Source organism: Suricata suricatta, chromosome 13, assembly GCF_006229205.1.
Source record: "Suricata suricatta isolate VVHF042 chromosome 13, meerkat_22Aug2017_6uvM2_HiC, whole genome shotgun sequence".
NCBI classification, from domain to species: Eukaryota; Metazoa; Chordata; class Mammalia; order Carnivora; family Herpestidae; genus Suricata; species Suricata suricatta.
Window position 1 is genome coordinate 29,820,373 of NC_043712.1, and position 20,398 is coordinate 29,840,770.

General features: G+C 42.5%; 1 protein-coding gene across 1 annotated transcript; it reads left to right on the forward strand.

Moving 5' to 3' along the window:
* Positions 1-3,449: 3,449 nt before the first annotated feature.
* On the forward strand, positions 3,450-15,030 carry LOC115276686 (acyl-coenzyme A amino acid N-acyltransferase 2-like). The gene is made up of 4 exons (XM_029920749.1): positions 3,450-3,547; positions 10,844-11,337; positions 11,573-11,775; positions 14,272-15,030. Exons 2-4 carry the CDS (start codon positions 10,875-10,877, stop codon positions 14,863-14,865), a joined length of 1,260 nt encoding a protein of 419 aa, XP_029776609.1. The 5' UTR covers positions 3,450-3,547; positions 10,844-10,874; the 3' UTR covers positions 14,866-15,030.
* Positions 15,031-20,398: the final 5,368 nt, after the last annotated feature.

The window sequence follows — 20,398 nt, forward strand, 5'->3', positions numbered from 1 at the left end:
TGAGTTCCTTGTAGATTTTGGATACTAGCCCTTTATCTGATATGTCATTTGCAACTATCTTTTCCCATTCTGTTGGTTGCCTGTTAGTTTTCTTGATTGTTTCCTTTGCAGTGTAGAAGCTTTTTATCTTGATGAGGTCCCAGTAGTTCATTTTTGCTTTCATTTCCCTTGCCTTTGGCGATGTGTCAAGTAGGAAATTGCTGCGGTTGAGGTAAAGGAGGTTGTTTCCCACTTTCTCCTCGAGGGTTTTGATGGTTTCCTGTCTCACATTCAGGTCCTTCAGCCATTTTGAGTTGATTTTTGTGTATGGTGTAAGAAAGTGGTCTAGGTTCATTCTTCTGCATGTTGCTGTCCAGTTCTCAGCACCACCTGCTAAAGAGGCAGTCTTTTTTCCATTGGATATTCTTTCCTGCTTTGTCAAAAATTAATTGGCCGTACATTTGTGGGCCCAGTTCTGGGATCTCTATCCTATTCCATTGGTCTATGTGTCTGTTTTTGTGCCAATACCATACTGTCTTGATGATGACAGCTTTGTAGTAGAGGTGAAAGTCTGGGATTGTGATGCCTCCCGTTTTGGTTTTCTTCTTCAATATTACTCTGGCTATTTGGGGTCTAATGTGGTTCCATACAAACTTGAGGATAGCTTGTTCTACCTGATGAATGGATAGAGAAGATGTGGTATATATATATATACACACACAATGGAGTATTACATGGCAATGAGAAAGAATGAACTATGGCCATTTGTAGTAAAGTGGATGGACCTCAAGGGTGTCATGCTAAGCAAAATAAGTCAGTTGGAGGACAGATACCATATGTTTGCACTCATAGGTCTAACAGGGGAACAGGAGAAACCTAATAGAGGACCATGGGGAGGGGAAGAGGGAAAGAGAGTTGGGGAGAGAGAGGGATGCAAAACCTGAGAGACTATTGAATGCTGAAAATGAACTGAGGATTGAAGGGGAAGGGGGAGGGGGGGAAAAGAGGTGGTGGTGATGGTGGAGGGCACTTGTGGGGAAGAGCACTGGGTGTTGTATGGAAACCAATTTGACAATAAACTATTAAAAAATAATAAATGAGTGAGACAAAAGAAAAAAAAAAGAGTTGCATGCTCTACCAATCAGGTGTGCCCTGTATTTTACGGATTTTCAAAACCAAGGAGGTTCTGTATTTTTTTCCCACATACTTTTTCAGTATCACAACTACAAAGAGTGGCATGAATGCAGATCAAATAACCGTTCTTGACCAACTTCTCTAACCTTTTAGTATGGTGATTAGTCTGATCTTGAGGCATTGACCTTTTGTGTACTTGATGAGGTATCTGGACCTGTCCTTCTGGCTTGGTCAAGGCCAGCTGGCAAACCCACTCTCACTCTCTGCATTTGCCCCACTTCGCTTCTACTGCCCTTGCAAATTCTCTGAGTGTAAGTTGTGTCTTCTATTAGTTCCCTGACTGATGTAGAAACCCCATATCCTCTGCTAAAGCGCCAGCTTACACTATGCCATCATGTTCCCAGGGCAGACTTCCTGGCCATCAGCTCTCAGCTGCCTTCCATGCCCAGCACTGTGAGAATGTGGGAGCTTCTGAAACTCTTTCATGTACCAGAAGTGCAGAGACACTTGTGGGTAGGTTTTGCTCTTTCTGTGGGTCTTTATTCCTTATGAAGGCTCCTGTGGCACCTAAAAACTTATATTAAATATATTTGTGTGCTTTTCTCCTCTTAATCTGTCTTAAGTCGGTTATGTTCTCAGGCCCGGTCAATATACCCTAAGAGGGTATGCATAATGAGAGGAGAAGAGAGATGGATTGACTTTAAGGAATTGGCTCCTGTGATTGTGGGAACTCAAATCTGCAGGGTAAGCCAGCAGGCTTGGACACTCTGGAAGAGCTGATGTTGCATTTATGAGTCTAAAGGCAGACTGGAGCTAGATATCCTTCCTGAGAAGACCTCAGCTTTTTCTGCCCGAGGCGTGCCTGCTGCTATTAACTGTTAATGCCTCTTCTCTACATAGTCATCACCTTACCATCAGGTGTCCCCAGTCTTCATTTGCTGCATCCCTTAGGGGTCCATGGTTTTCTGATGTTTTCTGCTCTGAGCAGCAGAGTGGAGAAGACCTGGCTCTGTGGTGGCCTAACCTGCTCCTCACCTTATTACCGGGGTGCTGAAGCCTCATGACTTGCTCACGATTTTTGTGCTTCTCTTAGAATCTTTGTAAAAATGGGGACCCTGGGTGGCTCAGTCGATTAAGTGACTGACTCTCGATTTAAGCTCAGGTCGTGATCTCATAGGTCATAAGATTGAGCCCTGTGCAGTGTGGAGCTTGCTTAAGATGCGCTCTCCTTTCCCTTCTGCCCCTCCCCTGCTTGTGTGCTCGCACTCTTTCTTTCAAAAACAAAAAAGTAATCTTCATAAAAATGACCCTCATTTCTGCTGCCTTCCTCCCCCATCTCACATCCTGTCCTGGGATCTGATCTTGTGAATTCGTCCCTCAGCTGGGAGCCTTGCTACCCTGCCAAGGTACTTCTCTCATCCAGTGTGACAGCTGTGTGCCGAGACACCATTCTCTTCTCTCAGAACTTTCAATCTGTCCATGATTTCTAAGAGCAGTGCCTTCTCCTCAAGGCTTATATTTCACTTGTAATGTACGTATCACACCCATTTAAAAAGCTGAAGCACAAGGGAAGTTAAGCAATCTGCCTGAGGGCAGTCACACCGACAGTTAAAGAGTCAGAGTTCCAATCTAGGTCTCTTCCAAAGACCAGTGGTCTTCCAGCCATACCTCACAGGCCGCCAAAGATGCAGAAATGAAAAGACATGGCACCCTCCCTCAAGCAATTTGCAACCTGGAAGCATAGCCTGCAATCTGTAAACATGATCACTTGTACCCTTTGACTCATGAGATTAACCGGGGCGGGGGGGGGGGGAGGGCAGACTTCAGAGGTTCTGGCCCTGGGGAGGCATTTTGGCACTGCCGTCCCTTGGAAGAGTGGTTGGCAAACCCGACTGTGCATTAGCAATTCCCCGTCAAAGACACAGATGCTGGAGCCTTATTCTGGTCAGAAACTCCAGGTGCGGGGCCCAGGAATCTTCATCTAACAGGCCCCCAGGTGAGTGTTAAGCCATATGGCTCCGAGGCTGGGTAACTGGGACTTAGCTTGTTAGACACTATCAACAAGGCAGTTGCCTAAGAGACCACTGACTTAAAGGAGGAAATAGAAAAGGATTTGTGGTAAAGGAGACCAGAGCCAGGGATTGAGAGGAGGAGTCAGAGAGGCTTAGAAACCAGAGCTGCATGATGAAACACAGGAACCGGTGGGACTGAAAGGCGCAACAGCTGGCCTAAGCCTCTGCCCTGACCCCGCGGCAGCGCTCGCCGGTAGTCCCCACCCGGGGGCCTAAAAGGAAGGAGAAACAGTCTTGTGACACAAGTTCAACTTGGAAGAGTGGGCTGGGTGTTCTGACCCAGAACACATTAGCAAGGAGAAGCGCTTCCTGTTGGTTCAGCCAGTCTCTGCTCCAGACCCCTTCCCGCAGCGGAATTCAGGGTGAGTGTGCAGCAGTCGGGGATGCAGCAGACAAAGGCCCGCTTTGTATTTCAGCCACTTAGCACCCGGGAAGGTGGCTTTCCTTGGCTGCCTTCCTCTCCTCCGGTTGGGCAGCACAGCTCTCGTAGGAACCCGCAGTTAACACCCCCGGTGGCCGATGGCGGAGGGCAGATCAATGTCAGATGCATCCACCTAACAAGAGACTGAGACTCTTTTGGGGGCAAACTGCACACTTGGCTGAAAAAGGTTTTACTAGGGTCCTGCTAATATGAACTTAGGGAGAGACACCTTTCTTTCTTTTCTTTCTTTCTTTCTTCCTTCCTTCCTTCCTTCCTTCCTTCCTTCCTTCCTTTCTTTCTTTCTTTCTTTCTTTCTTTCTTTCTTTCTTTCTTTCTTTCTTTCTTTCTCTCTCTCTCTCTCTCTCTCTCTCTTTCTTTCTTTCTTTCTTTCTTTCTTTCTTTCTTTCTTTCTTTCCTTCCTTCCTTCCTTCCTTCCTTCCTTCCTTCCTTCCTTCCTTCCTTTCTTTCTTTCTTCTTTCTTTCTGTTTATTTTTGAGGAAGTCAGGGGGAGAGTGAGGGGCAGAGAGAGAGGAAGAGAGAGAATCCCAAGCACCCTCGCAGGGCTCCATCTCACCAGCAGCCACCCAGGTGCCCCAGGGAGAGACTGTTTCTTGCCAGGGAGAAATCTTTCTCTGGGATTTCTTGCTTGGGAGGAGCGGCAGAAAGTGGCTGTGATGAAGAACAAAAAGCCCCAGAAGGAAGGCATTTTGTTTCTCGACTGGTAATTTTAACTTTTGTGGGTGACCTTTGCCCTCTCTCATTTTTTGCTGCCTCCTGCTGCATTGGTGTCCTGCCAGTTCCTAACTGATGGGTCAAGGTCAACCTGTGGTGTAGCCTTGATACCCTTCACCCTGGGAGTCCGGATGTCTGGAATTGACCCCACAGTATGGCTGTCAGCTGTCAGCTCCTATCAGGTTGTTTCCAGATTGCCCAAGTCTCTCTCTGCAACCCGCTGGCCTCTGGCCCTCTGGCTGCTCTGTGGCTGGGACTCCCTCCTGCGACCTGCAGGGTACAGCCTGTGCTGCAGAGAGGTGAGCAAGCCTGGAGGTTTGATTCCATTGCATTTTGAAGGGTCTCACCTCTTTGGAAGTCACCTGTTTTACAGTTCAGTTGGACTTTTTTTTTTTCCCACCCTCTCTGTGAAATTTTATTCTTTTTTTTTTTTTAATTGTACCATTGATCTTTTTTTAATTCTTTCTTTTAATTCCTCGAACACTTACTGGGCAATCACTATGTGCCAGGAACTATTCTAGAAACTGAGGAGTAGAATGTTGGACAAGGAATAATTCTTGCCCTTGATGAATAATCTATAATCTAGAATAGTGCTAACAGAATATTCTAGAATGATGGAAATATTTTATACCTGCATTGTCCAATGCAGTAGTCACTAGTTTTATGTGGGCTATCGGCAATTAAAATGGTTACTGTAACTGAGGAATTAAGATTTTAATTTTATTTATTTTTAATAAATTAAAATTTAATTAACTATATGTGGCTAGAGGCTACAATATAAGATAGAGCAAAAAGGGCGAGAGATAAAGAAGCAGATTTTGGGGCGCCTGGGTGGCTCAGTTGGCTAAGCATCCGGCTTTGGCTCAGGTCATGATTTCATGGTTTGTGAGTTCGAGCCCCGCGTTGGGCTCTGTGTTGACAGCTCAGAGCCTGGAGCCTGCTTCAGATTCTGTATCTCCCTCTCTCTCTGACCCTCCCCTGCTTGCACTGTCTCTCTCTGTCTCCAAAAATAAATTTAAAAAAACATTTTAAAAAAGCAGATTTTAACAATAACATATACTAAGTTTTATAATAAGTTGGTTGGTTGGACTGGTAAATAGGTTGGGGCTAGTTGTAAAGGGCTCTGATTGCATTAGATTATAAAGGGCACCAAACACGAAGGGAACTTCAAATCCGAGACTGACAGATTCAGCTGGTAAAGATTGAATACTTACATAGATAGTGAAGGCAAGAGAGCCTGAAAGCGCCTGTTCGAGTCCTTGTCTCACACCCTGAAATACTGGCACTGAAACAAAAGGGGCCTCATGACTTCAACAGAGTTGCGAGGTTTCCTGTTGCTGAGAAATCAACTCCAGACTGCAGCAAATGGGCACAGAGCCTGCGACTCTGCCCTTGAAGGGCTGTGGGAGAGAGACAGACAGTCCTACGCCTCTCTGGAAGCAGGGAGGTGAATGGGAAAACTGTCTCATGGCATTCTCCCATAAGATAGGAAGAGCCAGGGGCGCCTGGGTGGCTCAGTTGGTTGAACATCTGATTTTGGCTCAGGTCATTATCTCACGGTTCGTGGGTTTGAGCCCCACATCGGGCTCTGTGCTGACAGCTAGCTCAGAGCCTGGAGCCTGCTTTGGATTCTGTGTCTCTTTCTCTCTCTGCCCCTCCTCTGTTCATGCTCTCTCTCTCTCTGTCTCTCAAAAATAAATAAATGTAAAGAAAAAAATTTAAAAAAAAGATAGGAAGAGACAATCAAGAGCCAGAAGCCTCCACTTATAAATCAATCATCAGGAATATATAGCCAATAATATTGTAATAACTTTGTATGATGTCAGGTGGTAACTAAACCTCTTGGGGTGGCCATTTGGTAATGTATATCCATTTGTTGAATGTTGTACCTCTGAAACAAATATAATATCACATTTCAATTATATTTCAAGATAGGAGAAGCAGGTGAGAAAACAATCCATGAAGCCTCCTCTAAAGATTGCCTATCTTGCTCTGATCCTGACAGATCACCAGGCATTCCATCTGGATTTAGGTCATGGTGGTTCAAATTTTGCCTCAGGATGTCTGGAAGCTCCCCAGGGTGTGGACATGGAGCAGCTCCCCTGCAAAAGGGCCCATTGCTGGGCTGGGGGATTCATAGTTTACCTATGAATGACTCTGGCTGTCACTGGAAGTTATATAAAGCAGGAGAGTGATAGGATTACTTTTGTGTTTTGTAAAAGATCTATCTGACAACATTGCAGACGGGGGAGTGCAAAATACTGTAACCAGGGAGGAAGAATTGGATAAATGGGTGAGAGTTTATGGGAATGAAGTGGACAGCACAATCAATAATCACTTACTGAATACATGGTTGTAAAGGGCTCTGTGCACAGCAGGTGGGACAAAGACAAATGAGACCAGATCCTGCCCTCAGGAAACTTAACAGGAGAGCAAAAATACAGCATAAATGGCTCTAGTATAAGGTTTAGTAATATAGTAAGTGCCCTGAGGGGCACGGTGGTGAGGCGTCTTCCCTGTGCACAGTAGGTGCTTTATTGACAATGATGACAATACAGCAATGGGCAGGATAAGCATTAAGGCTTCTTACAACATATTGTGAAAAGTCTCTGAGAGTCTGGTTCTGAGAGGCAACAGGCCTTTGTTGCGGGGGACCAGCCCACGCACCCCAGTCGAAAGGTCCTGAGTAGGGGGTTGGTGTCAGCGCAATATCTCTAGGAAAGAAGACAGACAAGCCAGACAAGACAGACAACATGGATAGAGGAAAAGCCACGTTTTACTTAGATAGCCAGGGTCTTATATACCATGGGTGATTACATCATTTCTTTAATGGTTACATAGTTCAAGGTCTTTGAAATGAAGACATGCTCTGGAAAGGGTCATATTTAACAGGACAGGTGTAAATATCAGGAATTATCAAGTTATTGCAAGAGAGGGATTCCCTAATAATAGTCTGGCTCCAAGCAGAAGATGAGCCTGAAGAATTCTATGAGGATATTTACATTCCTTAAGGCCCCTCATCAGTTATGCATGGGTAAGATGCTTATCCTTTAATAGGCAAATCTTTTGGCAGAGGATTGCAGTCTACTCCCAACAGCAGACAAAGAGCTAGAAAGCAAAGTAAGAGGAGGGCTGGCATCACGAACTGACCCAAGTTGATTCAAAGCCTAAAAGTATATGCCTCTTTATAAAGAAAATCACAGACAGGATGAATAGAAGCCACATGTGCGGCCCAGGAAGCCAAATGTTGTTTCACAGTCTCTCAACTTGTTCTACAACTTCCCAAATAGTTCTCCTGCGCCCCAGAGGCAGAGCCGTCAAGGGTCCCTATGCGGGAGGTTTCTTGGCTTACTGGGCCCCAACACTTTGTCAACTGACAAAGGTATTAATCCCTATCATAAAATGTGGAGTACCTGGGATCCAAATGAGAATAAGACAATAGACATGGAATACAGGGAAAGCAGGAACTTAAGAAAATCTTAAAAAATCAGCCTATTGGACCTTCAGACATGTTTGCAAAAGGCAAATGCTTACTAAAATATAGAATAGTGGCATAATAAATAAAGGATGTGAAAAATTCTTGAAAAAGCTGTTCTTTAAAAAAAATTTTTTTTAATGTTTTTTTATTTTTGAGAGACAGAAAGAGACAACATGAGCAGGGGAGGGTCAGATAGAGAGGGAGACACAGAATCTGAAGCAGGCTCCAGGCTCTGAGCTAGCGGTCAGCACAGAGTCGGACGTGGGGCTCGAACCCACAAACCATGAGATCATGGCCTGAGCCGAAGCCAGACGCTTAACCAACTGAGCCACTCAGGCGCCCCAAAAAAGCTGTTCTTTATTACAATGTTCTTCTTGTCCCATCCATACTTTACAATGTTTTCTAATGCTGTCCATACTTGGACAAATAATAGCAAAGTGTCACGGAGTAAGAATTCATTTTTTGGAATGCAAATTTCCCTCTGATTTTCTCTTACACCAATAGAGTTTGTCTACTCCCTTAACTCATTTCATGAAGCGTAAAGGGAGTTTGGAGTAGGTAAATCAGGAAGGAGAGGTGAACGTGATCAGCCTCCCACTCTCCTCTCCATGCAGCGTAGTGCTCACTAGCGGCCAAGAGCCTCCTCTATCTTGCATCCCAAACTGAAGATGAACTCAATCAAAGGAACATGATACTTTTGCACACTGCCCTAATGGGATGAAAAACCTGTAAAAAAAAATCACTGATAGGACTGCTCAGTCACTATCCATCACTGAGTGCACTGGCATCGCATGACAGGTGAAATGCAAAAACTTTCTTTTTTCCTCAATTAAGAGCTCTCGTGGAACGCCCTCATAACATTTTTCAGAGCCTCAGCATTCCTCAGAACTCCAGTTGAGGAGCCCTGGTGAGACGTACAAGGTCTTCTTTCACGTGTGTGCACATGCATGCATATGATGCAGTGCATGTGTGTATTTTAATTCTGGACCCTTCTTGTTTCTTGAATATATAAGGGAGTGATGACACATAGGCTTGATAAGTCTGAGGTCTGTTAGACTTACAAACGACTTCTGGAAAGGCAATCTGTCCAATTTTGCCTCAGATACCTACCAATTCCTCACGAGGGTACTCCCTGCCTTGTCAACTTGTGCAAGATGCTGACTTCATTTAGCTTATATTCCAAGGGTAAGGACTATAGGGTTGCTGATCATCTGGTCCCTTCCTAATGTTTTGTGAGGAAACTTGAGACACCATTCATAAGCACACACTGTTTACCTGTCAAGTGGCCTCCATTCTCTCCCTCTCTCTCTCTTTCTCTCCTTCTTTTTTTTGGGGGGGGGGTCCTAAGTCATATCATTCTCTTGAGAGAGCTGCTTTTTATAGGAAATTTTGCTCTAATCTCTTGCATATATGTTAGTGGAAATAACAAACATGTAGATATAGAATAATAGTGACCATTATGGGGAATTTCTGACAAGTCAGAGTGACTGGTGATCTCTGGGTGCCCATTCTTTTTTTTCTTTAATTTTTGAAATGTTTATTTATTTTTGAGGAAGAGCTCAAGTAAGGAAGGGGCAGAGAAAGAGGGAGACGGGATCCAAAGCAAGTTCCATGCTGAATATAGAGAACCTGATGTGGGGCTCAAACTCACAGTGAGGTCAGGACCTGAGCTGAAGTCAGACACTCAACCAACTGAGCCACTACCCAGGTGCCCCTCTGGGTCCCCATTCTAAATAGGCAAAGGGAAAAAACATCCCTGGCACATTGTGAATCAGGTATCCATCCCTGATCCAATCAGCAATGGCCCCAGTTGAGGTCATATGGTATAAACATATCTGCCAAGTATCCATCTCTGGGCTTTTGGAAGCAATTCTATCACTACAGTTTGCGTCAAGATCTTGTTGAAGAAATGGTGCAGACCTATGTCAAAATTTGACATAAGAAATTTCTTTCGGAACTAAATATTGGAAAGGCCTCACTTCTTCCTTTTCCTTGAGGAACTAGTAACTTTTACTATGAAAATAATTAGAACACTGTAACTGCTCAGATAGAATAAATTAGCTATCACTAATTTAGTGCCAAACCTACAGCCCACAAAAAGCTCTAGTTTTCATGCTCCAGGTTTTCTTTGACCAATGTCTCTGATTTGGTTCATATTTTCATAATTGTATTTTATCTTTATTTTACTCTGTATCTGCTATCTGTAAACAGGTTCAAATTTGTTGTAGATATGAGGAACGGAAGAAAGAAGGGAAGGGAGGAAAGAAAGGAAGGGAGAAAGGATGTAAGGAAGGAGGAAATGCCCCAAAGTTTGCTCATTAATGGAACAGAGTATGATCCCATGTCTATTACAGTTTCTTTACTACAAATAACATTCTGACATGTATCACCCCATTGGAAAAGCAGAAAAGCAGAGACAAGATCATGGAGTTTTATTTTCCCTCAAAAAGAATAAATAATGGGAACTCGAAAAAGAGCTGGATGTTGGTCTTTTAATGGCAGGGATAGATTAGAGACTAAAACAAAAAAAAATATTCTACTATATCTCTTGTTTATGTAACTCCACCCCAGGTAGTATGGGGATTGAAAAGCAGCACTGATCCTTCCTGTAAGTGCTTTCCCATGCATTACCTCCTTAGATCCTGACAAATACCCTGTAAAATAGGTCACATGGGTATTATCTCAACTGAGGACTTAAAGCTCAACTTACCCCAAACCATTAAACTAAGGTTTACGACAGTGTTATAATGGATAAGGCAGGAGGCTGTGGTGTCAGCCTTGGCTTGAATTTCCAGTTCTACTGATAATTATTTATGAGGTTTGAAGCATGTCACTTAACTTGTTTCCTCATATGTAAAATGAGAATAATGAGTCATCTTGCACGACTTCTTTTCCCTCCTGGAAATGTTTTGTGTGTTTTGCATGCAGTCTCTGCAAGTAGAACTTGGCCAGACCTAATATAAGTCTCGTCTTGGTCTTTCTCCCGGGATTTCAGTCTCCAGCTCAAAGTCGCCTCTCACACTACAGGGCACACTACAGGTCACTCTGCCAGTTACCAATGTTCCAGCTGACCGCCACCCCGGCAAGGGCCCTTGCAGATGAGCCAGTGCATATTCGAGCTACAGGCCTGGCCCCGTTGCAGATTGTGACCCTCGTGGCATCCATGAAGGATGAGAAGGGGTATGTGTACCAGTCTAAAGCCTTCTACAGGGCAAACGAGGTTGGTGAATTGGACTTAACGCAGGCTCCTTCATATGGAGGAGACTACGTGGGGGTCCATCCGATGGGTCTCTTCTGGTCTCTGAAGCCCAAGAAGCCTTTCCGGAGGCTGCTTAAGCATGATGTGATGAACAGCCCCTTTTGGGTCACTCTGAACCTCTATGACTCCGTTTCTCTGCAAGTTTCCACCACAGACCAGCCTAGGGCCAGCCAGATGGTGCAGCGCTGGTTCTCAGGCCCTGGGGTCCAGCGGGTGCAGATCCGAGAAGGACGTGTGCGAGGAGCCCTTTTTCTCCCTCCAGGTGAGACTAATCTTTGGTGATATAAAAAATGTTGTTGATAAATATAATAACAAAAACAAATGGCACCAAATTATCGGAGAACTAGTATTTTAATATGACAGTTTAAAACCAACATGTTGTTTTGTGTGTGTGTGAAGGTGGAAATCACTTTGCTCATCCTGTACTTCCTGTGATATTTACTTGACCCTCTTTTCACTCTTTCGATCCCATTCTCTCTTTTTTCTGTTGCTTTCAGGGGATGGTCCTTTCCCAGGGATCTTGGATTTGTTTGGGGGCAGAGGGGGTCTGGTTGAATTTCGGGCCAGTCTTTTGGCTACCCGTGGATTTGCAGTGCTGGCATTAGCGTATTTTGGCTATGAAGACCTGCCTGAGAAACTGGAGGAGATCGACCTGGAATATTTTGAGGAAGCTGCTAACTTGCTACTAGCTCATCCCAAGGTATTTGTTTATTTATTTATTAAAGTTTATTTATTTGTTTTGAAAGAGAGAGAGGGGGAGAGAGAATGAGAGAGAAAGAGAGAGAGAGAGAAAGAGAGAGAGAGAGAAAGAGAGAGAGAGAGAGAGAGAGAGAGAATGAGTGGGGAAGGGGAAGAGCAGGAGAGAGAGAATCCCAAGCAGCCCCATTGTAGAGTTCAAACTCACGAACTGTGAGATCATGACCTGAGCTAAAATCAAGAGTTAGGCACTTAACCAACTGAACCACTCAGGAGCTCCAACCCAAGGTATTTAAAATACATTTCATTCTACCTTACAACATGATAGTGAAAAAAAATCAGAAATGTTTTGTCTATTTTACCAATCTGTTTAGACTTGGGCATAGCAGAATTTATTCTTAAAATGAGGATGATAATATTTCCCTTGTAGGATTGTTGGGATCATTGGTGATCAGCTTACTGGCACAGAAGACAGTAATGGCAGATATATTATGGTCATTTTCAATGGGGAAAAAGGCCAGGACTCCTTACATTTGAAGTGCTTGTGACTTGTTCACCAGTGGCTCTTCAATTTATCAGCCACTGATCTCAAATCATGAATTCTCTGACTTGAAGTGTTCTCAAACTGTAGTGATTGTCTCTGCATGGGGCAATGCTGGAGTAAGTCACACTAAAGAGCCCGAAGACTAAGAGCACACAGCAGTTCAGTTTTAGAGCTAGGCCACAGGATTAGAGGAGAATTATCAGCAAAATGGATGTGGCTGCACCATCTGATAAGCTGAATTATCTCTTCAGGTATCAGATCTAGGGACAGAACTAAGCCCAACGCAAGTGCCCAAGTCTAGAAGCCAGGATAGGGCAAGGAATCTGGAAAGGAAGGATCATTTTAGAGCTCTGTCAAGTCTTGTCATACCATTGAAAATGTCATCCATGGCCCAGAGGCCTTGGTATCAGGTGATGAATGTGAATGGCTGATTCTTCTAAGCATATATGCCTCTTCTTAAAGAACTGTTCAGATAAAATGTTTTCTCGTTAAAATTTTTTTTCATTTCAAATTTAACTATTTGTGACATTATCTGAGGAGAAAGGGCAATTGTCAAAATCCAGTTAAAATTTTTTTTAAGTTTATTTCTTTGAGAGAGACAGACAGCATGAGTTGGGGAAGGGCAGAGAGAAAAAGAGAGAGAGAGAGAGAAAATCCCAAGTAGGCTCTGTGCTGCCAGCGTCGAGTCCAATATGGGGCTCGATCCCACAAAACCACAAGGTCATGACCTGAGCTGAAACCAAAAGTCAGATGCTTAACCGATTGGGTCACCCAGGTGCCCGAAGATTCAGTTTAGATTTAGATTCATCAGAAGAGGTACAATTCCCACCTCTGCCCCTTGATACTGTTGTCACCTAAAGCAATACCTGTAAGCATCCTGAATCTCAGCACAAGGACAAGCTGAGAGCATTTAGCTGAGGGCCCAGCATATAAACTCTCAATAAATCCATCTTGTCATCTTTGCCCATCTGGTTTTTCCCCTCTCCCTTCCCCACGTCCTCAACCAGGCCCAAAGTGTTTTAGGGTCTGTTCCTGAATCTTTCTCAAGATCTCACACCCTCTCGACCTTCCTGGCCACTGTTTGAGCTTGTTGTCCTCACTGCCTGCCTGTGGGACTGCTGTAGTGTAGTTCCCTAGCTCTCCTCCCTTGCCCCCCAGCCCTGTTCTCTTATGGATGGTTCCCAGACTTGGGCGCACACTGGATTTCCCCGTGGATATGCTATATTATCAGATTCTTGGGCCCACGCAGACTGATTGAAGTAGAAACTTGAAAACTGGATTTCAGAAAGCTCTAATTAAAAAAGATTTTTTCCCAGTGATCTAATGATAGAAAGGCGCTGGGCATGTAAGTATAAGCAAAGTAAACATATCAGGTTGCTATGTATTTGCTACCATCTGCCCAAAATGTCCTTCCTTTCCCTACTCATATTTCCCCCCAAGATTTTATTTATTTATTTATTTTTAATTTTTTTATGTTTTTCATTTATTTTTGAGAGACAGAAAGAGACAGCGAGAGCAGGGGAGGGTCAGAGAAAGAGGGAGACACAGAATCCGAAGACAAGCTCCAGGCTCTGAGCTAGCGGTCAGCACAGAGCCCTATGTGGGGTTCCAACCCATGAATCCTGAGATCATGACCTGAGCTGAAGCCCGACGCTTAACGGACTGAGCCACCCAGGCGACCCAACAGAACTCTGCTTTTGATGGAGAGTTTTTATTTCTATTGTTTCACTAGATCCTCATTACAACCCTGCAGCATAGTAACATTAACATCCCCATAAGACAATCAGGCTTTCAGAGGGCACGTAGGTTATGTTTTCAGTCATAGAAGCTGATGAACCCGAGTGCCAGGACTCCCACCCAATGTTTTCTGACTGCTTCTTCACACTAGTTTGCCGGCCTATGAGGCGGCTCCTTCGAGTATGGCATGTGATGGGTTCCTTCTGTTTTGTGCTTCAGATCCAACCGCCAAAAATCGGAGTGATCTCCGTGTGCAAAAGTGTAGAGATCGCGCTGGCCATGGCCTGCTTCCTGAAGCTGGTGGGAGCCACCATCTGCATCAACGGGGCCAATGCCATCTATGAATTTCCGCTCAGGTACAAAGATCTGGTTATAACACCCAGTCCCACGTTTCTGGAGCGCTTGCAGGTCGACGTCATCGGAGCTCTGCGCCTCCGCCACTACAAGGGGGATGCGCGAAATGAACTGAATCCGAAGAGCGTGCTTCCTATTGAAAAGGCCGAGGGTCCGATCCTCTTCATTGTGGGAGAGAGTGATGAATGCTTGAATAGCAGGGAGTATGCTGAGCAGGCCCTGGAGCAGCTGAGGAGCCACGGCAGAAGCAACGGAAGGATGCTGGTGTACCGCGGGGCAGGCCACCTCATAGAGCCGCCCTACACACCCCTGTGTTATGCTTCCCCACACGAGAAACATTCCGATATCGTACTTTGGGGAGGGGACCCTGTTGGCCATGCAACAGCCCAAGAGCACTCTTGGGGAGAGATCCAGAAGTTCTTCAGGGAACACCTTACTCAAACCAGAAGCAAACTCTGAGCAACGGCTAAGGGTGAGGATGCACTGGGGAGACCATGAAAGGAAGGCAGGGATGTGATGGAAAGAGGAGGCTGTTCTGATTTCTCTAGATTCAGTTATTTTGAACCAATTGGAAGGAAATTAGACAAAATCAAAGGACAAGGGCACAGGTGCATCTGAACTATTTTGGACAAATTTGTATGTGATTTGAATTTTTGTAAACTGAATCTTAGTTTATATGCACTAGGGTATATCGCTGTCTCAAGATTGTGATACACTTGCAAATAGAATAACCTTTGTACCCCAGTTAGGGATACCCTGGGTCCAGGTATTTGCCAATCTAGATGAATTCCCTGGGACTTCAATTGGTAAAACAAAAACATTTTCTGTTTAAAACTGGGTTTCTGACATTTGATATGAAAAGTCCTAATGCCACCATCAAATGTAATGCTTGCTATAGATTTCCAATAGATAGATTTTCTCAGAATAGTGATGTTTCTTTTTATCTCTAAAATATATTTTTTAACCATTTTAATAAGTACTGGGATTGAATTTAATTATGTGCCTTTGTAGCATTTATTGAAATTAATGTATTTAAAGCAATTAGAACATCAAATAGATACATAGCAATTTGTATATCAGAATTTGCTGTCATCATTTTCATACTGCTTTCTTACTGCAATCTGTTAATGGGGTGAGTGACACTCATGAATGGACTCATTTTACTTTTGCATCTAATTTTACTAGATGATTTTCTCTTATTGATTAATTTGAGTTTTAAATTTTCTTTTGGAGCCAACCTGGCCAAGAGTTTCACCATTTTATAGACCATATTTGTCACTTATAATTTTGCACATATCCCGTTATTTATGTGCAGGCCTTCTCTTTTTTTCCTCTTGGTCTGACTTGCCAAATATATATTTTTTATTTTATTGATCTTTTCCAAGAACAGTTTTTAGTTTGTTTATTGGTCAACTCTTTTTTTTTCCTGATTCCTTGATTTGGTTTTTTTTTTAAGTTTTTAAAACATTTTTTATTTATTTTTGAGAGACAGAGAGAGACAGCGCAAGTAGGGGAGGGTCAGAGAGAGAGGATGATACAGAATCCAAAGACAGGTTCCAGGCTCTGAGCTGTCAGCATAGAGCCCAATGCGGGGCTGCACCTAAGAACCGCGAGATCCTGACCTGAGCCAAAATCGGACACTGAACTGACTGAGCCACCCAGTCGCCCCGCCACCCCTTTTTAAAAATTTAGTTTTTAAGTTTATTTACTTTGAGAGAGACAGACAGAGAGAATGATCAGGGAAGGGGCAGAGAAAGACAGAGGGAGAGAGAGTATCCTAAGCAGGAGCCACACTGTTAGTGCAGAGCTCAACGCAGGCTCTAGCTCATGAAACATGATATTACGACTTGAGCCGAAATGAGGAGTCAGGTGTATGACCTAATGAGTCACCCCAGTGCCCCTATAAAGGTAGTTTTTACATAATGTGTTTCATGACAAGATGTAATGTGGAGTGCCCAGCACTACTGAGACCTCTGTCTAACAACACTATGAAACACGAACCTAATCAAACCTTTAGATCAAACTTATTAATATGGTGGCTAGAGACCAGTTAAAGGGTACTACAAAGAGACAGTCAAACAAATTTAGGCTGTGGGTCATTCTACCAGCCTGTCTCATCATAAGTTAATTAGCCAATGATCTAAATACCTTAGAAAAGTTAGTTGCATGAAAAAATTTGGGATGTTTTCCTTTGGGAGTTTTTTTTTTCCTTTTTGCTTTTGCATTAGAGTGAGCTGTGGGGCTATCAAGCATTAAAAGAGACTTAAGAAACATATCAACCAAATGCTATTTGTGGGCTTGGCTTGAACAAAGTAACTGCAAAAAAAGACATTTTGAGGACAATTAGAAAAATTTGAATATGGACTGGGTATTAAATGATACTCTGAAATTGTTATTTTGTTGTTAGGCATCCTAAAAACATGGTGGTTGTGTAAAAAGTCACTTCTGCATATAGATGCGGACAGGCATATTTAAAGGTGAAGAATGTGGAATCTGGAATTGTTTGAAAATACTACAGGAATATGGCAAAATGTAAATAATTGTTACTCTAGATTATGGCTATAGTGAGGTTTGTTATAGTATTTTATGTGTGCTTGCAATGTTTCTTAATAAAAAGCTCAAAAAAAGATACAATCAATATATTTACCTTTCTTCTCTCAAAGGCAAGAACTTTAGCATATGCTGTAACTTTTTCTCAATTATACCCCCATTAAGTTCAGATTATTGATTTGTTTTACAATAAATACATATTTAACATAAATAACTATGCTTTAATGTGTTTTTTGTCCTTGTGGTTTCTTACAACCTATCTTTTAAATTCTTGATTTTATCTTCTATTTGGCCATTTTCTAAAGTGCCAACTCAAGTAACTATTTTAAAATAGCCCTATTTATCTGAATTCTAGCAAATTACAAGTGCCTACTTTTACTTACTTTTCAATGATAATTTTTATATCTATAGAATTTGATGGTAACAGACTTTGGTCTTTTTATTTTGACATCCACTGTTGTCAATGAGAAGTTACTGATTCTGATTCTTGTTACTGTGTGGGATTTTTTTCCTTCTCTGAAATGTTTTTACAATTTTCTCTTTGTTCTTAGTGTTCTGAAATTTCTTCAAGTTATGACTAGGGGTCGGTTTATTATTATTTTGTTAATTTATTTTGCTTGGTACTGTATGGGCCATTCCAAACTCAAAACATAGCTGTCTTCAGCTTTAGATATTTGCTTCTATTAGTTTTCTTTTTGAATGTTTTTTTTAAATGTTTATCTATTTATTTTGAGGTAGATGGGGAGGGAGAGTGCATGTGAGCAAGTGGGGGAGGGTTAGAGAGAGAGGGAGAGAGGGAATCCCAGGCAGGTTCTGTGCTATTAGTACAGAGCCCAGTGTGGGGCTCGATCTCATGGACCATGAAATCACAACCTGAGCCAATATCAAGAGTCTACACTTAACTGACTGAGCCACCCAGGCACCCCAATTCTTCCATTAATTTTCTGAGCACTTTACCCTTTTCATTTTTTCCTCCAATTAAGAGAATTTTGGAGCTTCTGGATGTATCCTCTATCAATATTGAATTTCTCTCATGCTTCTTTTTTGTACTCCCTGCCTCCCATGCCTGCTCCCTGTATTGTTGGAGAATTTCATAGTTTAATTGTTCAACTCCCTAATTTGTGCTTCACTTGTGTCCAAGTTGCATTTAGTTCATCTCTTGGGTATTATTCTGATGATCATTATTTAAAATTTTCCCAATCTATAATTGGATTTGTTTCCTTAAAGCCTGTTCTCGGTTTCCCCTTCAGTTTTATTGAGATATAATCAGCAAATAATGTGTAAATTTTAAGGCATGCAACTTGACGATTTGATATATATAAATGTTGTGAAATGACTACCACAATTAGGTTAGTTTGCACACCTATCATTTCACATAGTTATCAATTTGCATGTGTCCAGTGTGTGTGTGTGTGTGTGTGTGTGTGTGTGTGGTAGAGCATTTAAGATCTATTCTCTTAGCAAATTGTGGGTAAACAATACAGTGTTAAGAACTAAAGCCACCACTATGCCCTTGTCATTTTCTAGATAGATCAGTAGATTATCCTTTCTTATTCCTGCTGTCACCCCTGGCCTTCATGAATACACCCACATTCTGTGTAGATTAATGTCATTGTATTTAAAAAGCAATATAAACCATTTGGATTAAGAAACCCACTGATTCCAGAATGACTTGGATATTACTTTTTAGGGATCTGATTTCAACAAAATGAAACTTATCTTCTTCATGGTCTTCTTTCAAGGCTTTCCTGGGATCTCAGCCTCCAGCTCCACTATTTATCTTCCTCCTATTGTTTGGTTAGAAAAATCCGACTAAAACTGGTTTATAAAATGGGGTAATTATTGTCTCTCAAAAAAGAAATCCAAAGGAAGGATAGTTTTGGATTATACCCCGGTTCAGCAGTGTCATTAAGAACCAAATTCCTTCTATCTTTCTGCTCTGCCATCCTTAACAGGTTAACTTATTCTCTTAGGCTAGCCCTCCTATTGTTCTAAGATGTTGACCACAGGCCTTGGTATCTCATGAAGAAGATCGCCCTTAGATTTCCCCATGTCCTAGTGGCCCGAACTGGGTCATATATTCATGACTAAAGCAATCACAAGTAAAGGAAATGAGACCACCATAACAACTTAGACAATCAAGACTTAACCTTATACATCTGGCATCATTGAAGAACATGTCCATGTGCCAGATGGCTAAAAAAGTGAACTCCATTATTAGCAAAAGCTTTTGACTTGCCAATCAGCACAGTTTGCCTTACTTGTGTTTCCTATTTCCTCTATCATTTTACTAACAAATGAAAATTGTGGGTGTGGAGGAGGAGGTGCTTTTCTGGTGTCCAATGTATTGCAAATATTTTCTTTAACTGTGGACAAAGATTACTCTTGAATTGACTTGTCCAGCCATTTTGATTCTCTGAGCTGTGCTCTCCTTCCTTAGGCCCTTTGGCAGACTGCAGCTGTCCCTCTAGCTTCAACAAATGAGTAGGATACTTCTTATCTTCCTGTTTATGAGTAATTGTGAGTTCCAGGACTTTCACTCTATCGTATTCCCTTGAGTAGCTAGATGGTATGCCTCAAAGCAAAGTTTTGTGTGTCTTTGAATACACATAATTTGTAATACAGGATCTGGCAGTGTCTCAGTCCCTGTATTTCTTTCCCCTCCAAGGCTTGCCACACTAGTGTTTTCATTGTTATGCATTTTTCTCTCATCCTTTTTATGTGCTCTTCATAGATTTCTGTTGCTTCTGGCATAAAGTTTCATTGGTTTCAAAACTCTGTGGCATATGCTCTTGGTAGGCTAATTTTCCTTCTTTCTAATAGTACCCAAATGCGTCCTTGCACCTCAGTGATTCTAAACTTACTCCAGCCCCACAGGTGAGTGCTAATTGGTGTAGACCAATCCTGGTGGTCTTTTCTCTTCACTCAGACATCAGTGTAGGACATGAACATGTGGCATAGTTCTTGTCCATGTGATGTCAGAGACGTCTGAAAAGAATGAAGATTGTGTGCAAAAGACATTTTGGGAATTTGGGGGAAGTCTGTCTTAAACAGCAAAGGAAAGCAGTTCTTCCCTGTGGATGTTGTTTTATCTTAATGCTGAGGATATATCGGGGCTGGTCTGAGGACAAAACCAACACACCAGGTCTGAGCCAAATGACTTGCAGAGAAATGGGACTCAGGGTCAAATTATGTTGTTTTCATAGATGCTCAACCTTTGGATTTCTTATTATTGGATTAAATACATTTTCTTAGTTGTTGAAGACATTTACATTGGGATTTTCGTCTTCGCTGCTGAAGATTCTCATGATCACAGATACTTCCTCCATCACAGCAGCCCTCCCTCTTTTGGATCTGGCCCGAGGCAATGTAGAAGGACAAATTGCACAACTTAACTTTTTTTATTTAAAAACTTTCAACGTTTATTCATATTTGAGAGTCA

What these genes read in the sequence shown, in the direction of transcription:
- LOC115276686 (XM_029920749.1), top strand. Translation starts at nt 10,875, where the DNA reads ATGTTCCAGCTGACCGCCACCCCGGCAAGGGCCCTTGCAGATGAGCCA. An exon ending in AGCCCTTTTTCTCCCTCCAG is followed by an intron (nt 11,338 to 11,572) that starts GTGAGACTAATC and finishes TGTTGCTTTCAG; the next exon opens with GGGATGGTCCTTTCCCAGGG. An exon ending in TGCTACTAGCTCATCCCAAG is followed by an intron (nt 11,776 to 14,271) that starts GTATTTGTTTAT and finishes TTTGTGCTTCAG; the next exon opens with ATCCAACCGCCAAAAATCGG.